Genomic DNA, 23,400 nt, shown 5'->3' with positions numbered 1-23,400 from the left:
TTTATACTTTTAATTTACTTTATTTAATAATCGTTATATATTTGAGTTTGACGCATACCTACTTTGGCGGCGCTATTCTAACCTATTCGTTTTAAAAGAACGATTAAAACAGAAATTTTAAGTAGCCGAATAAAACATAAGCGATAAAAGTATTTTTGATTTGATTTTATTTACTTTTATAAAGTTTAATTTTATTTGATATTTGTAATTTAGTTTATTTAATAATCATTATTTATTCAAGTTTTACATATACTTACAATGGCGGCGCTATTCTAACCTATTTGTTTATATGTAGATAAACTACTATATAGATAAACTTCTATCTGTAGATATCCACGCTGCTACAGCGCAGCGCGTGCTGAGAGCGGCCCACTTCTACACCCACTATGCATACCACTATACCAAGCCTCTGAACTTATGATGAGTCATGGTAACGCTCGGTGTGGTACACAAATTTTTTCTAAGATCCCAGCCATAAGACATACCCATGTCAAAACTTATGTTTAAATTACAAAAATTAAACCCATTAAAACTCATTACTAATTGAACTTCCAAGACCATCAAATATTTCATTATGATGAAACTTCGGCTTACTTTATTTTACGCTTTTGTACATCTTTTATTTAGGTTACTTTGTTCACAACTATATTCTTTTGATTTTTAATTAACAAAACAAATAAAAGTGTTGCAGTACACATTAATCATCTAAGAATTATCACGGTCGTTAATTTTAAATTAAAGAGAATAAAATGACTACTTTTATTTACCGTATTTGTTAGAATATTGGTTTAAAAGTATTTACCAAAATTCTATTAAAAATCTTAATCTTTTAAAATTAAGAGTTTTCCGGTAAATTTTTTGGCCGTTCTTATTCGTGTGAAAAAGAGATACAGAAATACTTGAATGATGTAGCCTACTCTTCTACTTTAGATAGATTTCAAAAGAAAGCTACCTATAGTAATGGGTACCATGATTCGACTTCCGGAAAATTTCAACATGTCTTCGCGTTTCACATTCCCCAGACACAAAACCACCGTCAGTTCAAAAGTTTATATATATATATATATTTCACTTTCTTGGGGACACGATAACTGCCGTAATTTTCCGCCAATCACTTTCAAATTTATACATAAAATATAACGACCCAAAATGTCGGTCGAGTTTGTTAATGGCAAAATCGGACCATGGGGGTGGAAATGGGAGGGCTTTGTTGAAAAAAATAAAATTCGATATAACTTTCCTATTAATTAAAATAATGAATTCGTTTAAAGTTCCTACTATTCTTTGGATAATGGTCTAAAACCTATGTAAGTAAAGTTTTCTGATATCACCAACCATTGGCCCAGGGGGTGAAAAAAATGGGGTTTCGAAGACAAAAAAATCATACCTCCCTTAATAAGCACAGTATCGAATAGATTTAAAGTGGTCGTTAGTTCTCTCAACATTACCTAAAATATTTGTCTTTAACAATTTTTTATAACCAACCCAAGGCAAGTTACGACCAAAATGTAACTGAAATTGGAAGATTATTCTTATTTAAACTTTTGTCTGAAACAATTTTTTATGTGACCAACCCTTACGGCAAGGGATGACCAAAATATTGCTGGAATTATAAGAAGATAGGGCTTGTGTTCTAAATATGCGAAACTGTATTTTCATGCAACTATTGTCGTATTGAGTAAATTTGAAGTTTTTCTCAACTTTAAGGTAAAAATCTTTTTTATCCCCTACTTAGCACCGATGAAATCTACCTCTGCCTTCCGGCGTACCGAAAGGGATTTTTTTTTTGCTCATACGTTATTTTGATTATCCTCTCATATCAAATTGTAAAAAAATTGTTATGTAGTTTGTGAGAAATTGTAACAAATTGATTTATAATTGTTTGTGGTTTGGATGTTTGTTCTATCTACTCGTTCCAGACTAACTAAACCTGAGGGTTCTATTTGAACTACGACAAGATAATCAAATTTATTTGGCGTCAAGAGTAGGAGTGCCCATTCTTAAAGCCAAACTGATGATCTAATATAATCTTCTCTTGTTCCAAAGTAGGACAGAGCCTCCGGAGAAACAACTTTTCAAACTACTTGGGTAGTCTGAAAGACGAAGGGCGGTCAGGGTCCCCCCCCCCCCCCAGTCAAAGGTATGAGTACAAGCTTCTGCCTTCTCCACCGCTCCGGGAAAATATCCGCTTATAACGCCAACCAAACATAATCTATCAGACATATTTTTTGTTTAATATATTGTAATAATCGATTTAATACCTGTTTTCTGACTAAAACGTTGCATAAAAAAGTGAAAAAAGGTGGTCCGATAACAAATAAATACCGAAAAATTTTTTTTTAGATCTTTTTTTGATCGATCTAGATTGCTATAGCAATCACTGCTGTAGCAGCATATCTCTGTAGCCGGGAATGTAAATTTAAATAAGTATTTTTCTTTTAATTTATAATGTACGTAGAAAAATATTTTCATTTACAGGAATATTAATGTGAAAAAGGAAAATTTTAAATTTGCAGTCTACGTAATTTATTTTGCATCCTTTAAATATTTCGTTTATTTTTAGGTGATTTATTTGTTTAATTTAACAACTTACATATCAAATATAAATTAAATTTTACCTTCAATTAATTTTTGTTGTTAATATGTTATAACTTTTAAACAATAGGTTATAGAAAATAATAATCAATATTATATTAGATGTTTTTACACACACACACACACACACACACACACACACACACACACACAAAATATATATATACATATATCTAGGACCACAGTTAATTTTCAGAAGGATGTAACAAATTACTTAACATTATGTAAATTTTTTGTTAATACAACTTCTATTTCGGAACACAAATCTCTCATACCAGAGGTAAACCATCACATTCACTGGCCTGTAAATAATTCGGGTAGCTCGAGTAGCGAAAATGTAAGAAAAGTTTTTACTATATATAACCTGACCTGAACATCGGTAAGGGTAACTGGGTACACACCTCACTGCTCCATTACCCTTGTGCAACCTATTATATTACAAAAATATTACGCAATTATACACGGCACAGTTAAGATAAAGGAACTTATTTTTACGCTGCTGTACTCATAAAACTGCAAGTACTTGTTGAACGTAGGATGAAAACTAATTTCATAATTAAAACAAATACTAACCACTAATTTGTTACAATTTATAGTGTTTTGTATATATACATTGTTAGCTCGTAACCACCGGTATTTGTTTTTAATTTGAAACTCATTTTCAAAACTAGACGTTTAAAAATTTGTATTAGTCAGTTTTTTAAATACGGTAAACTAAAATAAAAAAGAAGCGGCTCATATGAAACGAATACTTTTCCAAGAAACATAAAGGAGAGAATCCTGAATCTTGATAAAAATAAGTAAAACGATGGAAAAAAACATTTATTAAATAAAAACCACCGAGCGTGAACTAAGTTTGTCTGGAATGAGTAAATACCTGTTGCTTATTTTCAAAATATCTCAAGTTTTCCAAGTAATAAGTTTTTCTAGTATATTAAATTTTCTTAAAGTTTGACGCAAAAATATCTAATATTTCCCGATGGCTATGCAGTGTTAATTTGAAATGTGCCACCATTGGGAGTCTAGTAAACATAAAAAGCTGTGAAAAAATTCAATTTGGGAACTTTTCTTCGAGTTTTGGATAGATGAAAAATAACTTATTGGAATGTTGGAAATCCCCGCCAATTTCTTATATGGGCACAAACTTAATTTTTTTAAATGGAAATTTATGACATTTATTTTTGTACATTTTAAATGCAACGGTTTAGGAATTAGCAGGGCCTTTATTTTATTATAATTTAAAATATTTAATTTCTTTTTTAATAAAATATTAATTTAATGAAGTTTACAAATTATTTTTTATAATATATTATTTTCAATAAATTGAAATAAAACTAGTTTCCAATTATTTTGGTTTTTGCATTTATTTACTAGAATAATGACATTAGTACAACATTTGGGCAAAGTCTTGCAATATTTATAACTAACTAGGTGAAAAGTGTGCAGATTATAAAAATAACAAAAATAAAGAAATTACAACTTCACTGAAACAATAACAAAGGAACACATTATAACAATGTGGACTTAGGTTTAACCTATAAAATACTGAAAACGGAAAGTATTATACTGTTTAATATGAAGAAAACTTCTTTTTTTTCTTATGACATTTTAAGCTACGGTAGCGCCTATTGAAATATAAATTCATGTAAATGTTAAAATTGTAATTTATTAGATATATTAGTGTGTATGATTTTTATTTACTAAGAAGTTTGACTGATAGAGCAAATTCATTTTGAAATTTTACTTTTTATTGCCTTTATTAGGATTCGTATTCTGCATTAAAATTACATTTTCAAAATTTCTTCTTGCCGATTATAAAAAGGAATCTAAAACCTTAACCACCTGTGTGACTAAACTACTCACTGCTATTATTTTAATCGATATTTTTAGCTGAAAGTAACAATCGATAATATTCTATACAAAACAAAATAACTGAATAAGTAAATTTCTCACGAGTTCGTTCTTTCCAGTAACTTGGATGGTTCGTCCTTTTCAGTAACTTCGATGGGAAATATCTCTATTACTTCGCTGCTGATGCATCCAGGGTTTATTCTTTATTTTCTTTACACAACTAGTTTAATTACTCAGTTTTTTGCTATACGACAATTTTTTTTCATTTTGCTTGGTCAAGCAAAATTGTATTGGCAATTTTTAAATATTATTTTCTGTAGAAATTGTATCAGCTTAATATAAGAATAATGAAAAAACACAAAATAAATAAATGAGTAAATAATCTTACAGTTATGCATATCAATTTGATAATTACTAGAACTTTTAAGGGAACAATAAAATATATACATAACCGGCTGATTCAAGAAGAAATTTACAACTTTAAAAGCATATAAAAATTTATTTAGATAACTTACAGATTAGGTTGAGGTCTCATTTCGGAGTAAAACATCAGTTTTGATTAACGTTCATTAGTATCGAATTTGGCCACCAGTGCTGTCACCAGTATTGTAAAAAAATGGATAATTTACTGGTGCGGAAGGTGTTCGTTGTGTGTTTTGGTTTCACGATTTACACTCAGCAACTGTACTTCAACATAATTTTAGTAGAGAGTACAGTTGGGAGCCTCCTGGTAGGCATACAGTTTACTCTTCGCACCAAACCTTCATTGAGATAGTTTGTTCTGTTAAAAATACAAAATCACCAAGACAACCAGCTTCCCTGACGCTGTTCTGGGACAACTCAGAGAAATCTTTAGACGTTGTTCGAAGAAATCAACTCGACGTGCGTCACATGAGACTTACATTCCACAAATTTGGCGCGTATTACGTAAACGATTACACCTGAAGCCGTAGAAATTAACCGTGGTTCAACACATTACAGATGACGACAAAGTTGCTCGGCTGCAGTTTTGTGTGGAAATGATGGATAGAATTGTAGACAATGTAATTTTAGTGATGAGTCAACGTTTAACATCAGTGACAAAAACTCCCATAACTTCCGATAGAGGTAGTAAAACCCTCATGAAACTTTTCAGCACATTCATGATAGCCCGAAGTCAATGTTTTCTGTGCCCTAAGCAAAGACTGTACGGCTCATTCTTCTTCCAGAAGGCAACCGTAAATGGTATCGTTTATCTGGACATGCTTCAAAATTCTCTAATTCCTCAGTTACCAAAACTTTACCAAAATTTTCTAATTCCTTGGTCAGTTACCAGAAACTAAGATGGGCGCCATTACTATCAGTAAGACGGCGCACCACCTCACTTCCGCCTAGAAGTCCGAGATTTTCTTGATACTCGTTTCCTAGGTCCGTGAATCAGTCGTGAAGGCCCAATTGCATGGCCATCTCGCTCCCCAGATTTTACCCTGCTAGATTTTTTCTTCTAGGGTTTAATTAAAGGTCGGGTTTATGATTGTCTTTGCCTGCTTATTTTGTTGAGCTAACACTTCAAATTAACGCCGTAACTGCAGAGGTAACGCCCGAGTTGCTGGCTACAGTCTGGAATGAAATCGATTGCGAGGTAGGATATAAGTCGCCATTACAAATGTCATATCGAACCAAAGTGAATGCCAAGTGATAAACTTGTGTTTTTCTATGAAATGAGACCTCAACCAATTCTGTACCTCCCTAAAATTTTACATGCTTTTAAAGTTGTGAAGTCTTTTTTAAATCACTTTTTTCTTTTTTTGTGTTTTAAATTCCCCTAAGATCCGAAGAACGCCAACCTCCGCTTTTGGATGGCCGACGCTCCCCTCCACTGGGAAGCTACTCTTCCCGTTCCTAACCTATCAGGGCCGAATGTGCGATGCACACATCCGACTCTTCCTCGAGGATCCCTGATGCCATCATCGGGGAGCTCCAACTACCCCCACTCTTGTATGTGGGTGGGCCAAAGCAGCCTAATAACGGGGCTATCTCCCGTTCCTACACGGCAACCACGATTCGTGTATTTTTTTATATGAAAAATAATTTACCCCTTGTCTTTTTTTTACAACCTGTAACCCCCTTGCTTCAAAGAGCAGGAAATGCTCCGAAACGGTATCCGGGATGCCGAACGATGTAGCCGTCGACACGCAAGGATTACTTAGACTATGACTTACTCTAAATATTATATAATATTTTTGAATCACCTGGGCATATATATATAAATATATTTAGACTGCATCAAAGCCAATTTATGATTTGCCTTGGTTAGGTTTTGATAACATTCATTGTTGTAGAGTATTCACATTGTATATACGTTTAAAATAATTCACTCGTATTAAATAATATTTAACTAATATTTTATACAAAACTATAATTTCCACATACGAGTATACTGAATAGAAGGAGTGAAGAAAAGATAAAACAGTCACTGGGCAACAACTACTCATTAGAGGGAAACAAGTCTTGAAATGTACATCGTCAGCATAATGAATGTATATTAAAAAAAAATCTTATTGTGATGCATTATAGCTGAGACATACTAGTATATATATTATTTTAATTTTTTTTTACAAATTAAAATCATCAACATTAATTTCAGGAATTTATTTTAACATATTTTCTTGTGACTGTTGAAAAATAATTAATATATTTTTAAAATAGGACTAACATTTTCTGTTATACGTGATCCGCATTAAGGGCAGTGATTACTCATTTAAATCGAGTACATATATTAAAGAGTGCATTACATTATCTTAATATTCTGTTCAAATTAATTTATATTGTAATCTTGTTATATATATATTATAATAATGATATAATATTAATAATGCATAACTATAATAAACATTTTTAACTCACCCCAAGTATTCCCTGGATGCGATGGATTCCCAGGACATGGTGTTATTGGACTTGGTAGCAGCCTCACAGCCACGATCCGCTAATAAGTGCAAGAACAGCGTGGTCACGGCACTTTATATACTTCACTTAATATAGAAACACAATCCCCGTACCCCGATCCCCGACCGAGTAAACCCTCTTGTTGTAATTAATTTACGTCCTTCACTGACACCGATAATAACACATTTAATCAATTAACCACCACCAATTAAAATCCTACTGTACTCTCTTCTAAATACGATGGTCATAATCGACATATTCAAATCTAATTATATGTTCCACGCACAACAAAAAATCTGAAACAAAATAAACAGAAAATTAAAAATTACAAATAAAAATTATACATTGTAATTTTAATTAAGTACATTATTAAGGGACTGTACATTGTTATAATTTTTTTTTAATCCACTGTCATCAATAAATCGGATACCATACAATCAATGAAGTTATGTTCATTGCAGTTATGATTACTGTACGTTTTATATTCCATCAATATACACCAAATATTACACTGCTAATATCCTCTAACGTCTTCGTGTCAGAATATCCGACCAGTAACACACAAAATTTGATATTTTTACTATGTTAATGTAATATTGATAGGTTGAAATGCAAAATTGTGATTAAAAGATTATTTTATTTACTCTTTTAGAGAATAAGCATAACTCAATTAATTATAGTTATTCTTTTTGATTATGATTTTTGTACTACATGTAATCAGAAAACACAGGAAGAGATACGGTTTTACTAATAACACAGCTAATTTTTACACATCTAGAAAAAGAGAGGGAATGATATTATGCTACACGAATTATACAGTAGTAATAATAGTGCAATGATTTAAATTTAAAAAAAAATATTTAAAATTAGCTTTGAAATAATAATAATTATTCCTTTAATATGTAACTCGTTCAAGTATTTTGGAAGTATGCTGACCAAGAATGAAAGTCTTTGAATCTATAAATTTTGTAAGTAAAAATATTGCGTACAGGCAGAAGAATTCCAATTGATTTAAGAAAGAAGCTTATTAAGAAACTTATTAAGCATTTTAAATGGATTTTATTGAAATGATTTAAAAATTACACCGCCAATTCGAATGAAGAAAGATAAGTATTTTGAAAATGTTTGTTGAACTGAAGAGTGAACAAAAACTTCAATGGCTGTGGAAATAAAAAGTATTGTCAACAAATTAACATCAAAAACAGGTGTGGACAAAGTTTTCTGTTGGTTTCACTACTGACAATACAAAAAAAAAGTTAAATCGTATTTTATTGATTGAGATTCAGATGCTTCTGTTTAGGATTTCAGTTATATTTGGGACATTCCGTACGTTGGCAGAAAAAAATGAGGAAACAGGATGAGAGTGAACTGTTGTGGGGATGAGAGAAGTTAAAAAACAAATTTTATTAGAATAAGACTCCGGTAAGAATTTTGCTGAAAATATACATTTCAACAGGTTACTTCCATATGTCAATCTATTCTAAGGTTAGTTAAGGAGTTTCTTAAAGAAAGCTTAAAACTTAATCTTTGATAACTTTCGTCACAAATGAATGATTGCTAAGACAGGAAATATTTTATTTGTTTTTGCTTTCGCGTCAAGCGCTATAGCAGAGCTACACAGCTTTAGTATTGTAATCAGTCCAATTTGGGTATATGCGGTCTTCATCGGATCTTTATGCTTTGACACCTAAGGAAACCAAAATGCCCAAAAACTGGATAGAGATTTTCTGGATGTACGTATGTATGTTCCGTGTCGCCCTCTAAATCACCATATATCTCCAAAAATACTCGACCGATTTTGACCAAACTTGGTCAGATTACTTCTATATATGGGGCATTGATGCCATTAAATTTTCAACTTAAAGGTTCAAGGGAGTGAGGCTATAGAGCAAGGTCACCCTCAGTATCTCGAGATTTCGCCTAATTAATTATAATTATTGTAATCCTGTTTATTTTCTTATAAATAAATGCGAAAGTTAGTCTGTTTGTAACAGCATCACGTGAGAACCAACCGACCGATTATTTTCAAATTTTCAGGATACATTCATGTTAGACCAGGGGAGATTTTAACCCGTAAACTGATAGAATAGCCCCTTGGAGACTAAAATACTAAAGACATTCATTAAAGAAACAAAAATTAGCTCTTTTACTCCATAATATTTCTGTAATCATAGTAACTGAGATATAATGAAGTAAAATGAGTATTTCTTTTTTCTTTAACGAGTATCTGTAAAATACTTAGTATTCTTACAACCATGAGGATAACGAACGCGTCAGGGGTCCAGGTTCACAATCGATTTATAGGTAGACGGAATTTTTATTATTATTAATACATTTCCTTATCTCTTGCTCTTTCATCCTTGGAGCTCAGATACTCATTATATTTGTGTTTAGTTCACGGTGAATTTTAGTATTAGTGATCGTCAGTTCTTGATGATATTTAGATGGTTTTCTTTAATTATAGTGATCCCAGCCATCCTTCTTATTATTGAAATTATTTATTTAACAATTTCCTGTTGTAGTATGTATTTTTAATGCGGTATCTTCCATCCGATTGGGTTCTTTTCTTAATAGTTTGAATACGTGTTTTCCTTTTTTGATTTTATTAAAAACTTTATGTAAGTTAGTCTGCCCGTCCATTTATGTCTTATTTCCTTTCATGAAATCAATATCTTAAGTATTACTAAATATTTCTCTTCTTCTTAAAGGCTATATTACAGAAGTAAAAAGTAATAAAATGATTTTAATAAGAGATAGTTCTGAAATATTAAGGTAAAAGTAGTCGAGTACCTTTTAAACTGCTAGTAGGGACAGTTTTTGTAATAACTCAAGTATTATTAATACCAAACGTTATTAGGTAAAATCAAATGATAGCTTTCTAACATTGAGTCAAGTTTTAAATAGGAACATATTAACAATGCGTCTCAAAGAGAGTTAATTGGTAGAGCAAAATATACGTCATAAGAAGTTTCTTTCATTAAATATACTTTAGTATATAATAATTATAACTCCGTATAGAAGAAGTATGAATTGTCAGCGGAGAAAGATCATAAAGAAGTAAAAGAAAAAAGATTTGAAATACTATCAGACATCAAAGCAGGAAAATGTTATAAAGAAATGAAGGAATCTTATTTCTTTTTTTCTGCTTAGATCTGAAAAAATTGAGGATATCAAGTCAGATGACAATTTTTTCAAAAGAGGAAAATATTTTCATGTGTAATACAAAGTGTTATGTTCAGAGATATAAAAAAAATTACATAACATTAACATTTCTTGAGTTCATTCGTTTAAATTTTGAAGAAAGAGTTGTTATATTAACGAACAAACTTGTTATTTTGAATCGTTACTTTGTGAACCAAAGAAAAGAAAAAAGTGAGCCTTCTCAATTTACAACTACAAAAAAAATCTATACAATTTTCAACAACTAATGCAACTAACTATTTTTTTTTAATCTTGGATGAATATATAATTTTTTTAATTTAACCGTTTTGAACGAATTTAATTAAATTTATCTACAATTATAACCCATAAATGAAAAATGTTTTAATGAGAAAATAGAAAAATATTTATAAAATTGAACATAAAAGAGAATTCATTTAAATCACTCATAACAAAAAGTTTTCGGAAATTTCTGCCCAGGATTCCTCTTCCTCGAGTGAGAATTTTAATTATTTACTTGGTGAAGTAAAATTATAACTAAACATTAAACGAAACCAAGGAGAAGAGTACAACGATCCGTAATTTAAAGAATATTAATGGTTCTGCTTTTCCTTAGGTTTCAAGCTCGAGTTCTGATCAGGCATAGAACTTTTTCACATCCTATATAATTCATTATCATCAGTAATTGTTATTAATAGTATAGCAGTAACTGTTGTTACTACCGGTAAGTAAAGAGAATTGAAATAACTTTCATAAGTAATGCTGTTCAGAATCTTTACAACCCATTCTATTTTCTTTAAGATTATGTACTGCAACATCTGATGATCAAACATTAAATAATTCAGGAAGTTTTAGCATAAAATTGTCACTGCAAAGTGTAAATGAATTTTTATACTTCAAATCCCCACAGATAAATAGGATCTGATGAAATTGTATGGTCTAATTACCTCCTTGATCCCAATTTACAAAAAGAAATGTTGCATAGAAGCTTATAAAAATAGCTTTGTCTAAATGGGATTCAAACCAAAAATTTCCACTATAATTGACATTAACATTTCGCCACGAGTTCGAAATTTGTATACATACTGATAAATAAATTTGCATTATATTACAAGAAATTACCTACCACTCGATCCAGGTATAAGTAAAAATGTAGTAAATGTAACTGGATACTACTTACGGCTTTAATCTTTTCAGTAGAAAAGGGATATACAATTGTATCCGTTATAATGCAGTTTATTTAACACCGTTTATATGGGAAGTGTCGGTTAAGTTTTGGTTAGGTTACATTAGTCCACGGTTACTTCACTTAACGGAAAACCTTTCTATATTACGGTAACAAGGTCGGTTGGGTTGTTGCGGAGCCGTGTTGTGTCAGTTAATGGTCAGGTAAAAGGGACTGCAGGTACAAAAACCACTGAATTTCAATGTGCTTAAATTAACCTAATGGAGATAGCCTCTTATGTACATATAGGAAGCCCACATAAAACGAAGAGTAACTAGTTTTGGTAATTAAGACATTTAAATATTTATTTCTACGTAATCAATATTATTCATTAGATTTTTAAATTACGCCAGGCCTCCATGGCGCTACTGACAGCGTCTCGGCCTTTCATTCGAGGTCCCGGGTTCGAATCCCAATCAGACATGACATTTTCACGCACTGTAAAATTGTCATGTCATCTCATCTTCTAACGCTAACGGTGGTTCCGGAGGCTAAAAAACATTAGATTCAAAGGAATGTGTAGTCGCAAAAAAAAAATTAAAACCTTATATACTTTTATTTTATTGGAATATAGATATTATCGTGTGTACGTGGTTTGACCGGTTATTTAGAAACAAAGAAACTAAAAATTTCTTATAAAAACAATTTATTACTCTGGAGATATAAACAAAATTAATAATAAAAATAATAAATAAATAAAAATAATAATAATAATGCTCTGAGGTAGGTAATCCCCACTTCGGGAACATAATATCTACTTTCCACGTCGAGGGCCATAACAATTGAACCTACGTACTATACATAATGATGGCTAACGGGGCTCTGAGTGTTTTCATCGGAGATGGAATTTTCTTCGGTCTAATTCCACCTACAAGCCGTGTTACAAGGAATGGATTTTTTCGGCCACCTGCAGATACGGAAATTTAAATGAATGAGGAAACGGATTCACACCATCTTTAGAGCTGGCGATGTGGTGGCCAGAGTCGAAGTGGTTTCCGGTATAACGGAGGCCCTTCCGTTGACCACATGCCACCCGCTATGGCAAGCATGTAGCTTAGTTGTCCATGTATATCGGTGCATGGGAGCCCTGAAAACTTCGATGTGTAGGAGCCTGGAGTCAGTGGAGAGATTGCAAATCCGCTATCTGCCACGACATACGCCGGTTCCACCAAAGTACAGACCGGACCTCCAAGGTTGGTAGCCCTTGAGTGGGGGTGTACTCCGGCAACTAGCCTTGCTACAGAAGGGATCAAATTATCATGTTATCTGAACATACACCAAACGTGACGGAGGGTTCATGTAAATACCCTCATTTTGAACCAGCCGTTTCACCTCAGGCGAAATGGAGAAAAAGTATCGAGTTCTGAAGGATAAAAAATGAGGCTAAATTGTTTGCAGAGAGCTCTATTCAAGAGCAATGTATCAAGATCAACGTATCTTGTGATTATTAGAAACGATGCAATTTTTTGAGAGTAAGTACTTTTCTTATTGCTCGAGAAATAAGTAAATGTGTTGGAGACCCAGTTAAGGAAATCAGGAAAACATATAATGGACTTCACGTAGAAACGCATAATGATACACTGTCGTAGAAGTTCCTAGGACTTAAGAATATTGGAAAATTTGCTGTACATGTTGATCCGCTCAGCACATTCAATACCCCAAAGGGTATTGTGGTCTGTCGGGATCTGCTGAACTGCACAGAGCAGGAAATAGTTGAGAAATTGACATCACGAGGAGTAATAGAGTGCCGCAGGTTGAACATGAATAGAAACGGCCAAGTTCTACCTTCTGCTTCTCATGTCCTTATTTTTAACAGACCAACATTCCTGGAGAAAGTGCGTGCAGTAATACACCGATTGGATGTACGGGCTTTTGTACCACAATCAATGAAGTGTTGGCCTCACTGCTGCCCGATGGAAAGACCGCAAATATGCATTTGTGGTGAAAAAGTTCATGAAGGGGAAGCCATGTAAGGATCCTCCTTGTTGTGTAAACTGTAAAGGGCAGCATTCGTGAAGGTCAAGACACTGTCCTGTTTATAAAGATGAAGTAGCTGTAGAGGAAGTCAAAACTCTGCAGAAGGTAAGCTACCTTGAGGCAAAGAAGATTGTAAACGCACGGAAGTCTAGAGCAACAACTTATGCTCAGGCTGCACTTGACTAGTACGATTGAGAGAATAATAAACAACAAAATGAAGCCTCTCATTCGTAAAGAAATTACAAAACCATTGATAAAAATACAGCCTCCTGATAATACGTCGACTAAGAACAAAAGTGCATCTGATTTCAAGAAGACACAACAAGATTAGACAACTGATTGACAAGTGCAACTGATTGACAAGAAGATTAGATACTAAGCCAGCAGTTCAAGTTCGTCTGCACAAACTGTCAGATAACGGTGCAAGGAAAGTGATTGCTTCGCAGAATTCTATGGAGGCTCCCAAGCCTCCTACAACTATATAGATTTAGCATTTATTTGCATCGATAGCACCGAGGTACACTTTCCATGTTTTAGAAGATCTGAATGATTTGAATTTCTCGGTGTACATTATAACTAATGTTACAAGAAAAATAAATCCCATCTCTAAAATATGGCTGTTTGATAATGCAGATTGGAAGAGTTTCACAGCTAGTACGATACTCCCTGAAACAACTGGAGTTATTGAAGCTGAATTCGATGCTATAACTAACGCCGTATTTGATTCGGCATGAAGATATATTCCCAGAACATCTGAGAAACTCAAGAAGCGACCCGTTCCGTGGTGGAACGATGAAATAAGTGAACCTATTAAAAGAAAGAAAAAAGCGTATAGCGCTTTTAAGAAAGGTCACCATTAGATAATCTAATTGCCTTGAAAAAATACAGGGCGTATGCAAAAAGACAGATAGATAGATTCTTAAAAATGATCCTGACAGCAATATGTGTCATCCATTAACAGAAGCACGACTGCATCAAACGTTTGGAAGAAAGTGAAGGCTGTTTGTGGGCGTACAAACTTCCCTTCATTATGAAGATGGAGTTAGAAATACTTGAAACAAAATTGCAGAGTTACTAGACAATCGTTTTGAAGAAGACATCAAAATTGCTAACTACGATGAATATTTCAGAACTCAAAAAACAGACTAGAGGGTCTGCTAAATTTCATAACTGAAATGAATTATTCATACTATGTACCTTTCAAAATAAAAGAACTTGTGAAATCGTTGGAGAAAGCCGGTAACACAGCTGCTGGTCCGGATGAAATTCATTACATCATGATCAGGCAGCTGAATACAACTGCAAAATGTAGATTATTAGAACTATATAATCAGATATGACGGGATGGAATGTACCCGCAGCAGTGAAAAAAGCACATAGTGTTCCGGTTCCGAAGAAAGATGAATATCCGGCAGATCCCAATAGTTACCGTCCTATTTCTTCTACATGCGCTATGGGAAAAAGTTTTGAAAAAATTATAAATAATCGACTAGTTTGGATTATAGAAAAAGAAAATCTTTCATCCTCACATCAAGCAGGTTTCCGGCAATACCACTCAACTACTGACCAAATGATTAATTTAGAGAATATCATTTATAACAAATTCATCGCATGAAAATATTGTGTTAAGAGTTTTCTTTGAACTGCAGAAGACATTTGATATGACCTGGCGTTATGGAATATTGCTTCAATTACATTCATGGGGCATATAAAGTTATATATAAAAAACTGGTATTTTAATGCTTATTTTTATATACTCCCGTTTTGCTAGTTTTCTTTTGAATTAAAGGGAAAGGATTTTTAACTGATACAAAACTACTTTGCCAATAAAAACAGGTGATCAAATGAACGGTCACCAATCAATGTATAATGATAATTGATTTCGGTATTATGTTACATAAATTCGGCTAAAACTGTGATATTTTAAAAATAATAATTACTATTAAAATTATTTGTTTTTTGATAAATTGCTAAAAAAAAGGGTAAATTTATAAAATAATGTTTCCCATATTTTTGACTGTACTCGTTCAACTGCCTTGGCTTATTCAATTTTTCGTTTTTTCTCCGATAATGAAAAAGGTGGATCAAGGTTTATTAAAATTGTTTATATATTTTCCAATAACGTTGCTTCATACTACTTTATCATATTAATTAAAATTTTATTGTGGGGGGGGAGGGGAGATTAACCGATTGTATCGGATAATTTCTTATCACCGGCATCAAATTTTCAGGTACCAATATTCAAGAAGGTTAGCTATAATCGTGTATAGATATAATTCAAACGCCTGCTAAACGATATATCCTAATACCGAGACGTTATTGATTTAATAAAGGAAAAACAGCAGTAAAGTTCAACCTCATCCAGATTAAATCGAAAAACCGCCCAGATAGCAGACAAATGATTTTCCTATAAACTCTTGGAAGAATGAGACAATTTTACTCTTTCTTTTTTTTTTTACTAGCAGCATCTTTCTAATTTTTTGCAACTTTTTGCCATCATCAGTATTTAAGCGGCTTAAATATATAACAATAATTACACTAATAAACATAATATTAGTTTTCTAACATGCGATACGTGATTTTAATCTGCATTTTAATGCTGAAAACGAATATGAACTCAGAATCTTTCTATCACCCACCATTTATGGAAAATATTTAAATTTTAATTAAAGGATTTTTTTTTCATTTTTCAACGTATGGTTAGTATTTTAAGCTCCTATATTGTATATTGTTAGCTCATTTTTTATTGTTTAACTTTGTTAACATAATTTGTATGCTATAAATAAACAATACTACACAAACAATTAAATAATATCAAAGTCACATATTATGATATCATATCTAATACTGAAGAATAAGCCTCATGGATAAGATTAATCATATCTGTACAGGTCAAAACATTTAGCTGAAAACACAGCTGTATTGTTTGTATTAAGCACTGGAATCAATTAATTTTGTTCAGTCTTATTGCTGTCAAATTTGTTAACAGTGCAGTGTCATAATGCCTCGAAATTGTGTAAATGATGTGGATGTCTTTTGTTATGTGTGTGGGTGAGTTTACCGAAAAATTAAATACCGAAAACATTACACCTTTAATTAAAAAAGCAGATCATTTGTATTTTCAGTGTAAAATTGGTGATCAGAATAAGACGTGGGCTCCTCATAAAGTATACACTAATTGTTCTGTATATTTAAGAGGATGGCTGAAATGTACACGGAAGGCTTTGCCATTTGGTGTACCTGTGGTTTGGCGTGAACCCAAAGTATCAAGTAACCGATTGTTACTTTTGTTTAACAAATGTGTCTGGAATTTAAAAAAAATCTAAACATACTGTAAAATATCCTTCATTGCAATCTGAACTCAGACCTGTATCTCATAGTGAAATTATTCCAGTTCCTGAGCCACCTGTGAATGTATGTTTCGAAAGCAGCGATGAAGAATCAGGCGGTACTGAAGAAGACAACAATGATTTTGATTTTAAATTATCTTCCAATAAGCCACATCCCTTCATTCACCCCTTCAATTTGATACTCTATAATTGATGGTAGCTGGTCCCACTCATAGTTGTTTCCCTTGGAGATCTGTATGGGGGACTTGAAAGAACATTTAGCTGCGTGCAAGTGATCATGACGGGTTTCTTGGAAAAGTTATTCGTGATGATTTCCCATTGCCTTCTATATATTTATTATCTAATGTCCTTCGATGTGTGGATTAATTTTGTATTTTTCTTTATTAATTTTTTACGTGGATAATTTTATTAGTTTTCTTATTCCAACGAAAATTTAATAATGCATCATCAAGATAAGACCATGGAGGTGTTGAATTCACGTAAAAAAACGAGATAAAGTATTGTTTTGATAAGTAATTACTTATTTCATTGTTAATAAGCCTTTTTTAACAATATATTTCATGCTCATTTTTTGAACAATTAATTCGTATTAGTTACAAAACATTTTTGGCACCAAGAATCCCATTTAAAATTTTCAGTATGATTTATCTAATGCTTTTGTTTACTGATATATGTGCATTACTGATTTTTTGTACTTGCTTATTGAAGAAAAGCTGTCAAGATAATACATCAAAGACAGTTTGCTATCAATTCAAAAGTAAAAGATGGTCATGAGAAGACAAAGTTTTCTAATTGTTTATATAATACAGAAGAAAGATTTAGACAAGCAATAAAAAAGCATGCAAGCATCAACTCAATTGTGAACTTTTCAGCAAATGTGATCCTGGTAAATTATATAGTACTATAGACCAAAGATGATCAAATTCCTCAAATATCTGGAGCAAGAAAGGAGTATAATATGAAGCTAGTCGACCGGATATGAAGAAAAAAAATAGTAGAATCAATAAATGGAACTGGAGAAAATTAAAAAGTGAAAAAATTAAATTTTTAAACAGAATCTGGTCAAATAACTGAAAAGGAGGTAATAAGAGGGAAGTTAGCACAAGTATTGAAGAGAAGACATGCAGAAGGTAATAGCATAAATGATTTATTTCTGAATATTAAAAAAGTCAAAAAAATAGCTACAGAACAAACAAACATTTAGATTCATTAGGGAAGAAGAGTAAAAAGCCATTGGTTATCAGATAAATGATTTAAAAACTGGAAATCAAAGTAAAATATAAGAATAGTAAAGATGACGAAGAGGCTCTGCAGAAAACTGAGTGATGAATTAAGAAGTAATAAAAATAGAAAAGAGGAAATGCCTTGCAGATGAATGATGAAATATTGAATTAGAATGAAGAGAATAGTACGAGTTAATAAAAAAAAAAAAATAAATAAAAATTAAAAGAGTAGTATATAATAACATTGCAGGTACTGAAAAAATTTGTAGTAGAAGTGGCATAGTTTTATATACAGAGGAAGATATATTTAAAAGGTGGAAGGAATACAAGTATAATTAAATAAATGAGATATAATACCACCACATCTAGATTATACCAGTCCAAAACAGTCAAATGATGTTTCCTTACTAATTACATTGAAAAAGAAGAGCATGAAATAGTAGAAGAATCCTAAAATTGTAAGCAATAAAAGACATGAAGAATGGAGAATCATCTGTTTCTACAAGTGGTAAAAGCAGATGAGCCAATAAAGTGAGGGGATCAGAAGATGTTCTAAATATAATCATGATTCTTCCATTCTCTGAATAGCTTAGTGATTACAGGATAACTAGTTTAATTTCATATTTATATAGGATTCTTCTATGAAATCTGAAGAGAAGATGGAATACAAATATGGAGTATATAGTACAAAAGAATAATAGGGATTCAGAAAGGGAAGGTGTACAATGGATGCAGTTGGGTTAGCAAGAACTACTAGTGAGACTTTTATAAAGATTAGAAAACACTGACACAATATGGAATGAAAATGATGTAAGAACAACAAAAATAATGAGAATAGGAGACTGCATGTAGAAGGAAAGAAGTAACAAGAAAAATATATAAATAATATTTAGGTACCTATCACCTAAAATTTAAAATGAGGTGTTAACAATGAGGTTACAAAATTGAAAACAACATGAAAACAAGAATAGCAATGACTAAAAGAAGTTTTCAGAAAAATAGAAAAGTGCTTAGATGGAGTTAGACTAGAAAATATGTCTTGTAATGTTATGTTTGGAATGTATTTCTAAATGAATGTGAAACATGAACTATAAGCAATTAAAGTAATATTTAAAAACCAGGGAAACCAGCAAACTTACCTAAGAGCTACAGGCCTATAGCATTGTTATCAGTGAGATATAAATTACTAGAAAGGCTTATCTACAGCAGAATCTGTCAGAGAATGTGTGATGTTATACCGATTGAACAAGCAGGCTTTAGGCCAAAACGAAGTTGCACTGACCAAGTTCTCTCGCTCACAACATACATTGAAGCGGGCTTCCAAAGAAATCTTAAAACCTCTGTTGCATTCATTGATTTATCAGCCGCTTACTACACTGTCTGGAGGGATATGATTTGTACCGTCCTCCGTGTAATCCCAAGCAAACTAATGGCTCGCCTCCTTAATAACATGTTGAACGACAGAATATTCCAAGTTATCATGGGATCTGATATAATCTCACCAAGGAAACTCAAGAACGGCCTACCATAATATTCGGTACTTGCACCTCTCCTTTTCAGCCTCTATGTTGCAGACATGCCAGAGACAAGATCTAAAAAGCATGGCTTTGCCGATGACTGGGTGCTAACAACAAAATGTAGATTATTTGAAGAGTCGGAGGAGGTCCTGATGACTGACCTGGAGAAACTGCCAAAGATGGCACCTTGAACAAAATGGTAATAAAACATAGGTGTCATGCTTCCATCTGAGTAACAAGTTCGCTAATAGGGAGCTTAAAATTCTATTCGAGAATACATGGTTCTTTCACAATAAGACACCAAAATACCTAGGTGTGACACTTGATAGAACACTTTCATTTAAGGAGCACCTAATGAAAACTGCAGAGAAACTGAAAGTGAGATACAACATAAGCTCTGCGGAACAATGCGGGGAGCATCAGCTTCCACTTTGCGCACATCGGCTCTAAACCTCATCTTTTCGGCTGCAAAATATTGTGCGCCAGTGTGACTTAATAGCCCTTATGTTCATAGAATTGATGTTCAACGTAATAACACTATGAGAATGATTGCTGGGGTTATCAGGTCTACTCTTGTGGAATGGCTCCCAGTCCTATTGAACCACATACCACCACAAAACCTGCGCTATATGAACACTCTTGTAACAGAGTACAAGAAGATTTTTGGCAATCGAAACCTACCAATACATGAGGACATTGAGGATACCAATCATGGTCGCCTTCAATCTAGAAAACCACCTATCAAAAGAGTAGAGGAAGGATTTAACCTAACTGACGTTTGGATTAAGAATGGACTACAAAGCAGAATAAACAAATCCCATGTATTACTGAAAAGCCGTCGAGTTTTGACTTGCCACGTAAGAAATGGTCAATGCGAAACAGAATGGACTCAGCATGGAATGTGTACCTATTTCCTGCATAATTGGGGTAAAACACCGACGCCCCTTTGTGAGTGTGGTGAAGATCAAACTGTTAAACACATCATAGAAGTTTGCCCTAGGACAGCTTATGAAGGGACTCCTGAAGATTTCCTGATTGCGACTCCAGAATCAGTAGCTTATATTAATTTGTTAAATGTTTGTTTGTAATTTTTGACTGTAATTGGTGTTGTGTTTTGGTCCATACTCTAAATAAATATAAGAAAAAGAGGAAAAAACTAAAGGAATTTGAAATGCAGACATTGAGAAAATTTAATGAACAAAATGAATTAATATGGGAACAAGAATTAATATTTAAATTTTTATGATTTAAGTTGATTTCAACTACTGAACTTTTTCCGTGTGTGTTTATGAAGATGAATTTATTATATTTTTGTTTGAAACTCAAGAAAATCTAATCTGCAGGAGTTAAATTTAGATAAGAGCTTTGTGGGTAATGTATTTATGGTAGTAATTTCCTTATTAACTAACTAATCTGCTTTTTAGCTGAATCATACACTTCTTAGGTGAATGATTTATATTCATTCCAAGACTGAAGATTATAATAGTCAATTGTAGAATATATATATTTACTTACTTATAATAATTATTATTACTATTGTTATTATTTAAAAAAAAATATATATATATATGTATACTTATTTACAATTAATTGTAGAAATAAGACAGTGCATTAGGCCTACTGGGGATAGCACTATAAAAAAGCGCACCTACTGTTGTACCTCAATATTGTTGTGGAAGTAGCTACACAAACTAATCAACTATGTTGTCACACTCCATCATTTACATAAGAATTAAAAATTTCAACTTTTCTAACTTATTTTTATTGAGCCACCTTTACAGTTTGTTTCAGTTTTGTTTCAGATGGTAGTTCCATAAACCCTCACAAGAAATTCACATGTTGTGAGATCAGGTGATCTTGGAGGCCAGAACTGAAAAGCCAGGTCTTCATTCCCAATCCGTCCTATCCATTGTTGAGGAAGAGATTCATTGAGACAGCATTGAATATCTAGATGCTAAATGAAGACATGTGAATCTTCATATAGTTGAGGGAAAAGGCAGGTTTCCAGCATGTCCTGGTATGTTATCCCAGTAACCATGTGTTACTGGGATAACAAAAAAGAATGGTCCACAAACCTTTGACCCCCAATGCAAATACTGTATCTATTCACTTTTACACTGAGATGGAAAGTTGCTTCATTCTAAAAATTAAACGTGGAAGAATAGTGTCATCCTCCATGTTTTCAACCATTTGATCACAAAATTCGACAAGCTTTGGTTTGTCACATCTGTAAAGAGCCTGCAAAATTTGTAGGTGGTGTAGCTTAAAAAGTAAATGACACCTCAAAACATGCCAGACAGTAGGTTGAGGTAATTCAAGTTCTTTGCTTTGAGAAAAAATGTTCTCTGCTTGTTCTACGGGTTGACTTTCTTGGGCTTCATACAAGACTTTGTTCAATTCATCTCATGTTCTTCCTTGTTGAGGGGGGGGTCAATGTTAAATCGGAGACATAATGCACATTGCACTACAGTTGCCAACTGAGATTTGCTCTGCTCAAGAACACAGAAAATCTTGTTTTGCACTGTAGCCATCTTTCTCTAGCAGTGTTTACATTAGCAATTACATGCGCTCCAGTAATGATATTCAAAACTTTTGGACCAACTCTAACTACTACATAGATCAGCGAGAGACAATTTATAATTCAGGAAATAGAGTTATAAAATTAAGTCCATCATTTAGAATTGCTCTGTATACTTATCATAAGTCCTTTTCCAGAATAAAATAATGTAGTAAGGAATGGAACACTCATAAGTAGACTTACCATATGTCCAAGTTTAGCCTGGACAATCCCGGTTTTTTAGTGCAGTCCAGGGTTACAAAAATGTCTGGGCTTTGAGAATCTTATGACTGGCAAGGATTGTTTTTTAATTTTAGACCTATATGTTCAACATCGTGTTTTTAAATATTGTCTTACGGCTGTGCATCTCTTAGCCAACCTTGTAGTAAGGGCTAACATCAATTTTGACAGAGGAGTGGTACCGGTCTCGCCACAACATTTTACTTAGTCATTTGGCAACACAACAGTGGCAATGTGTTTATGTTGTTTTTGTGTGTGAATTAATTCATCTACATGTTTTTGATCATTTTATCTCTATTCGTTTTTGTATCTTTGTTTATCAATGGGCAAATGAAAATGTATATTTAATATTGACCTGCAACAGGAATACAAATTTTTGAAAGTGTGTAATGATAGTAATTACACACTAGTAATTACGTGTTAATTACACACTATGTACTGGAGAATTTTCTGTTGCACATAAAGGAAAGGGTGATATTATGATCACATGAAAGCATCTAAACATAGGAGTGCAATAGCACTCCTATGTTTAGCTGCTTTAATGCTACTACTTCAGCAAACATAAGAGATTTTTTTGAAAGTATAGATGGGAATAACAATGACAGTGATTTGGAGTGTGCTGCTAAAGAAGCTACATTTCATACCACACTGATAGACATGAACTCAGTTTCAAAACATCAGACTGCACATCTAAACTGATTAAAAAGTTATATGACCCAAAGTTTTCATCTGCTAGAACCAAAGCTGAGGCAATTATTGTTATCGTTATTTCACCATTTAT

At 32.7% G+C, this 23,400-nt stretch overlaps 1 protein-coding gene across 1 annotated transcript in view; it reads right to left on the bottom strand.

Annotated features, from left to right (window-relative positions):
- The window catches only part of LOC142326534 (43 kDa receptor-associated protein of the synapse homolog), a 488,700-nt gene that overhangs the window by 374,313 nt on the left and 90,987 nt on the right, over positions 1 to 23,400 (bottom strand). Inside the window, exon 2 of the mRNA XM_075369111.1 lies at positions 7,333 to 7,667. Within this exon, the coding sequence (XP_075225226.1) occupies positions 7,333 to 7,370 (38 nt within the window). The 5' untranslated portion in view covers positions 7,371 to 7,667. The remainder of the gene's footprint in view (positions 1 to 7,332; positions 7,668 to 23,400) is intronic.

The sequence above is a fragment of the Lycorma delicatula genome, chromosome 6 (genome assembly GCF_047948215.1).
Source record: "Lycorma delicatula isolate Av1 chromosome 6, ASM4794821v1, whole genome shotgun sequence".
Taxonomy (NCBI): domain Eukaryota; kingdom Metazoa; phylum Arthropoda; class Insecta; order Hemiptera; family Fulgoridae; genus Lycorma; species Lycorma delicatula.
This window is presented reverse-complemented; position numbering and strand designations above follow the sequence as displayed.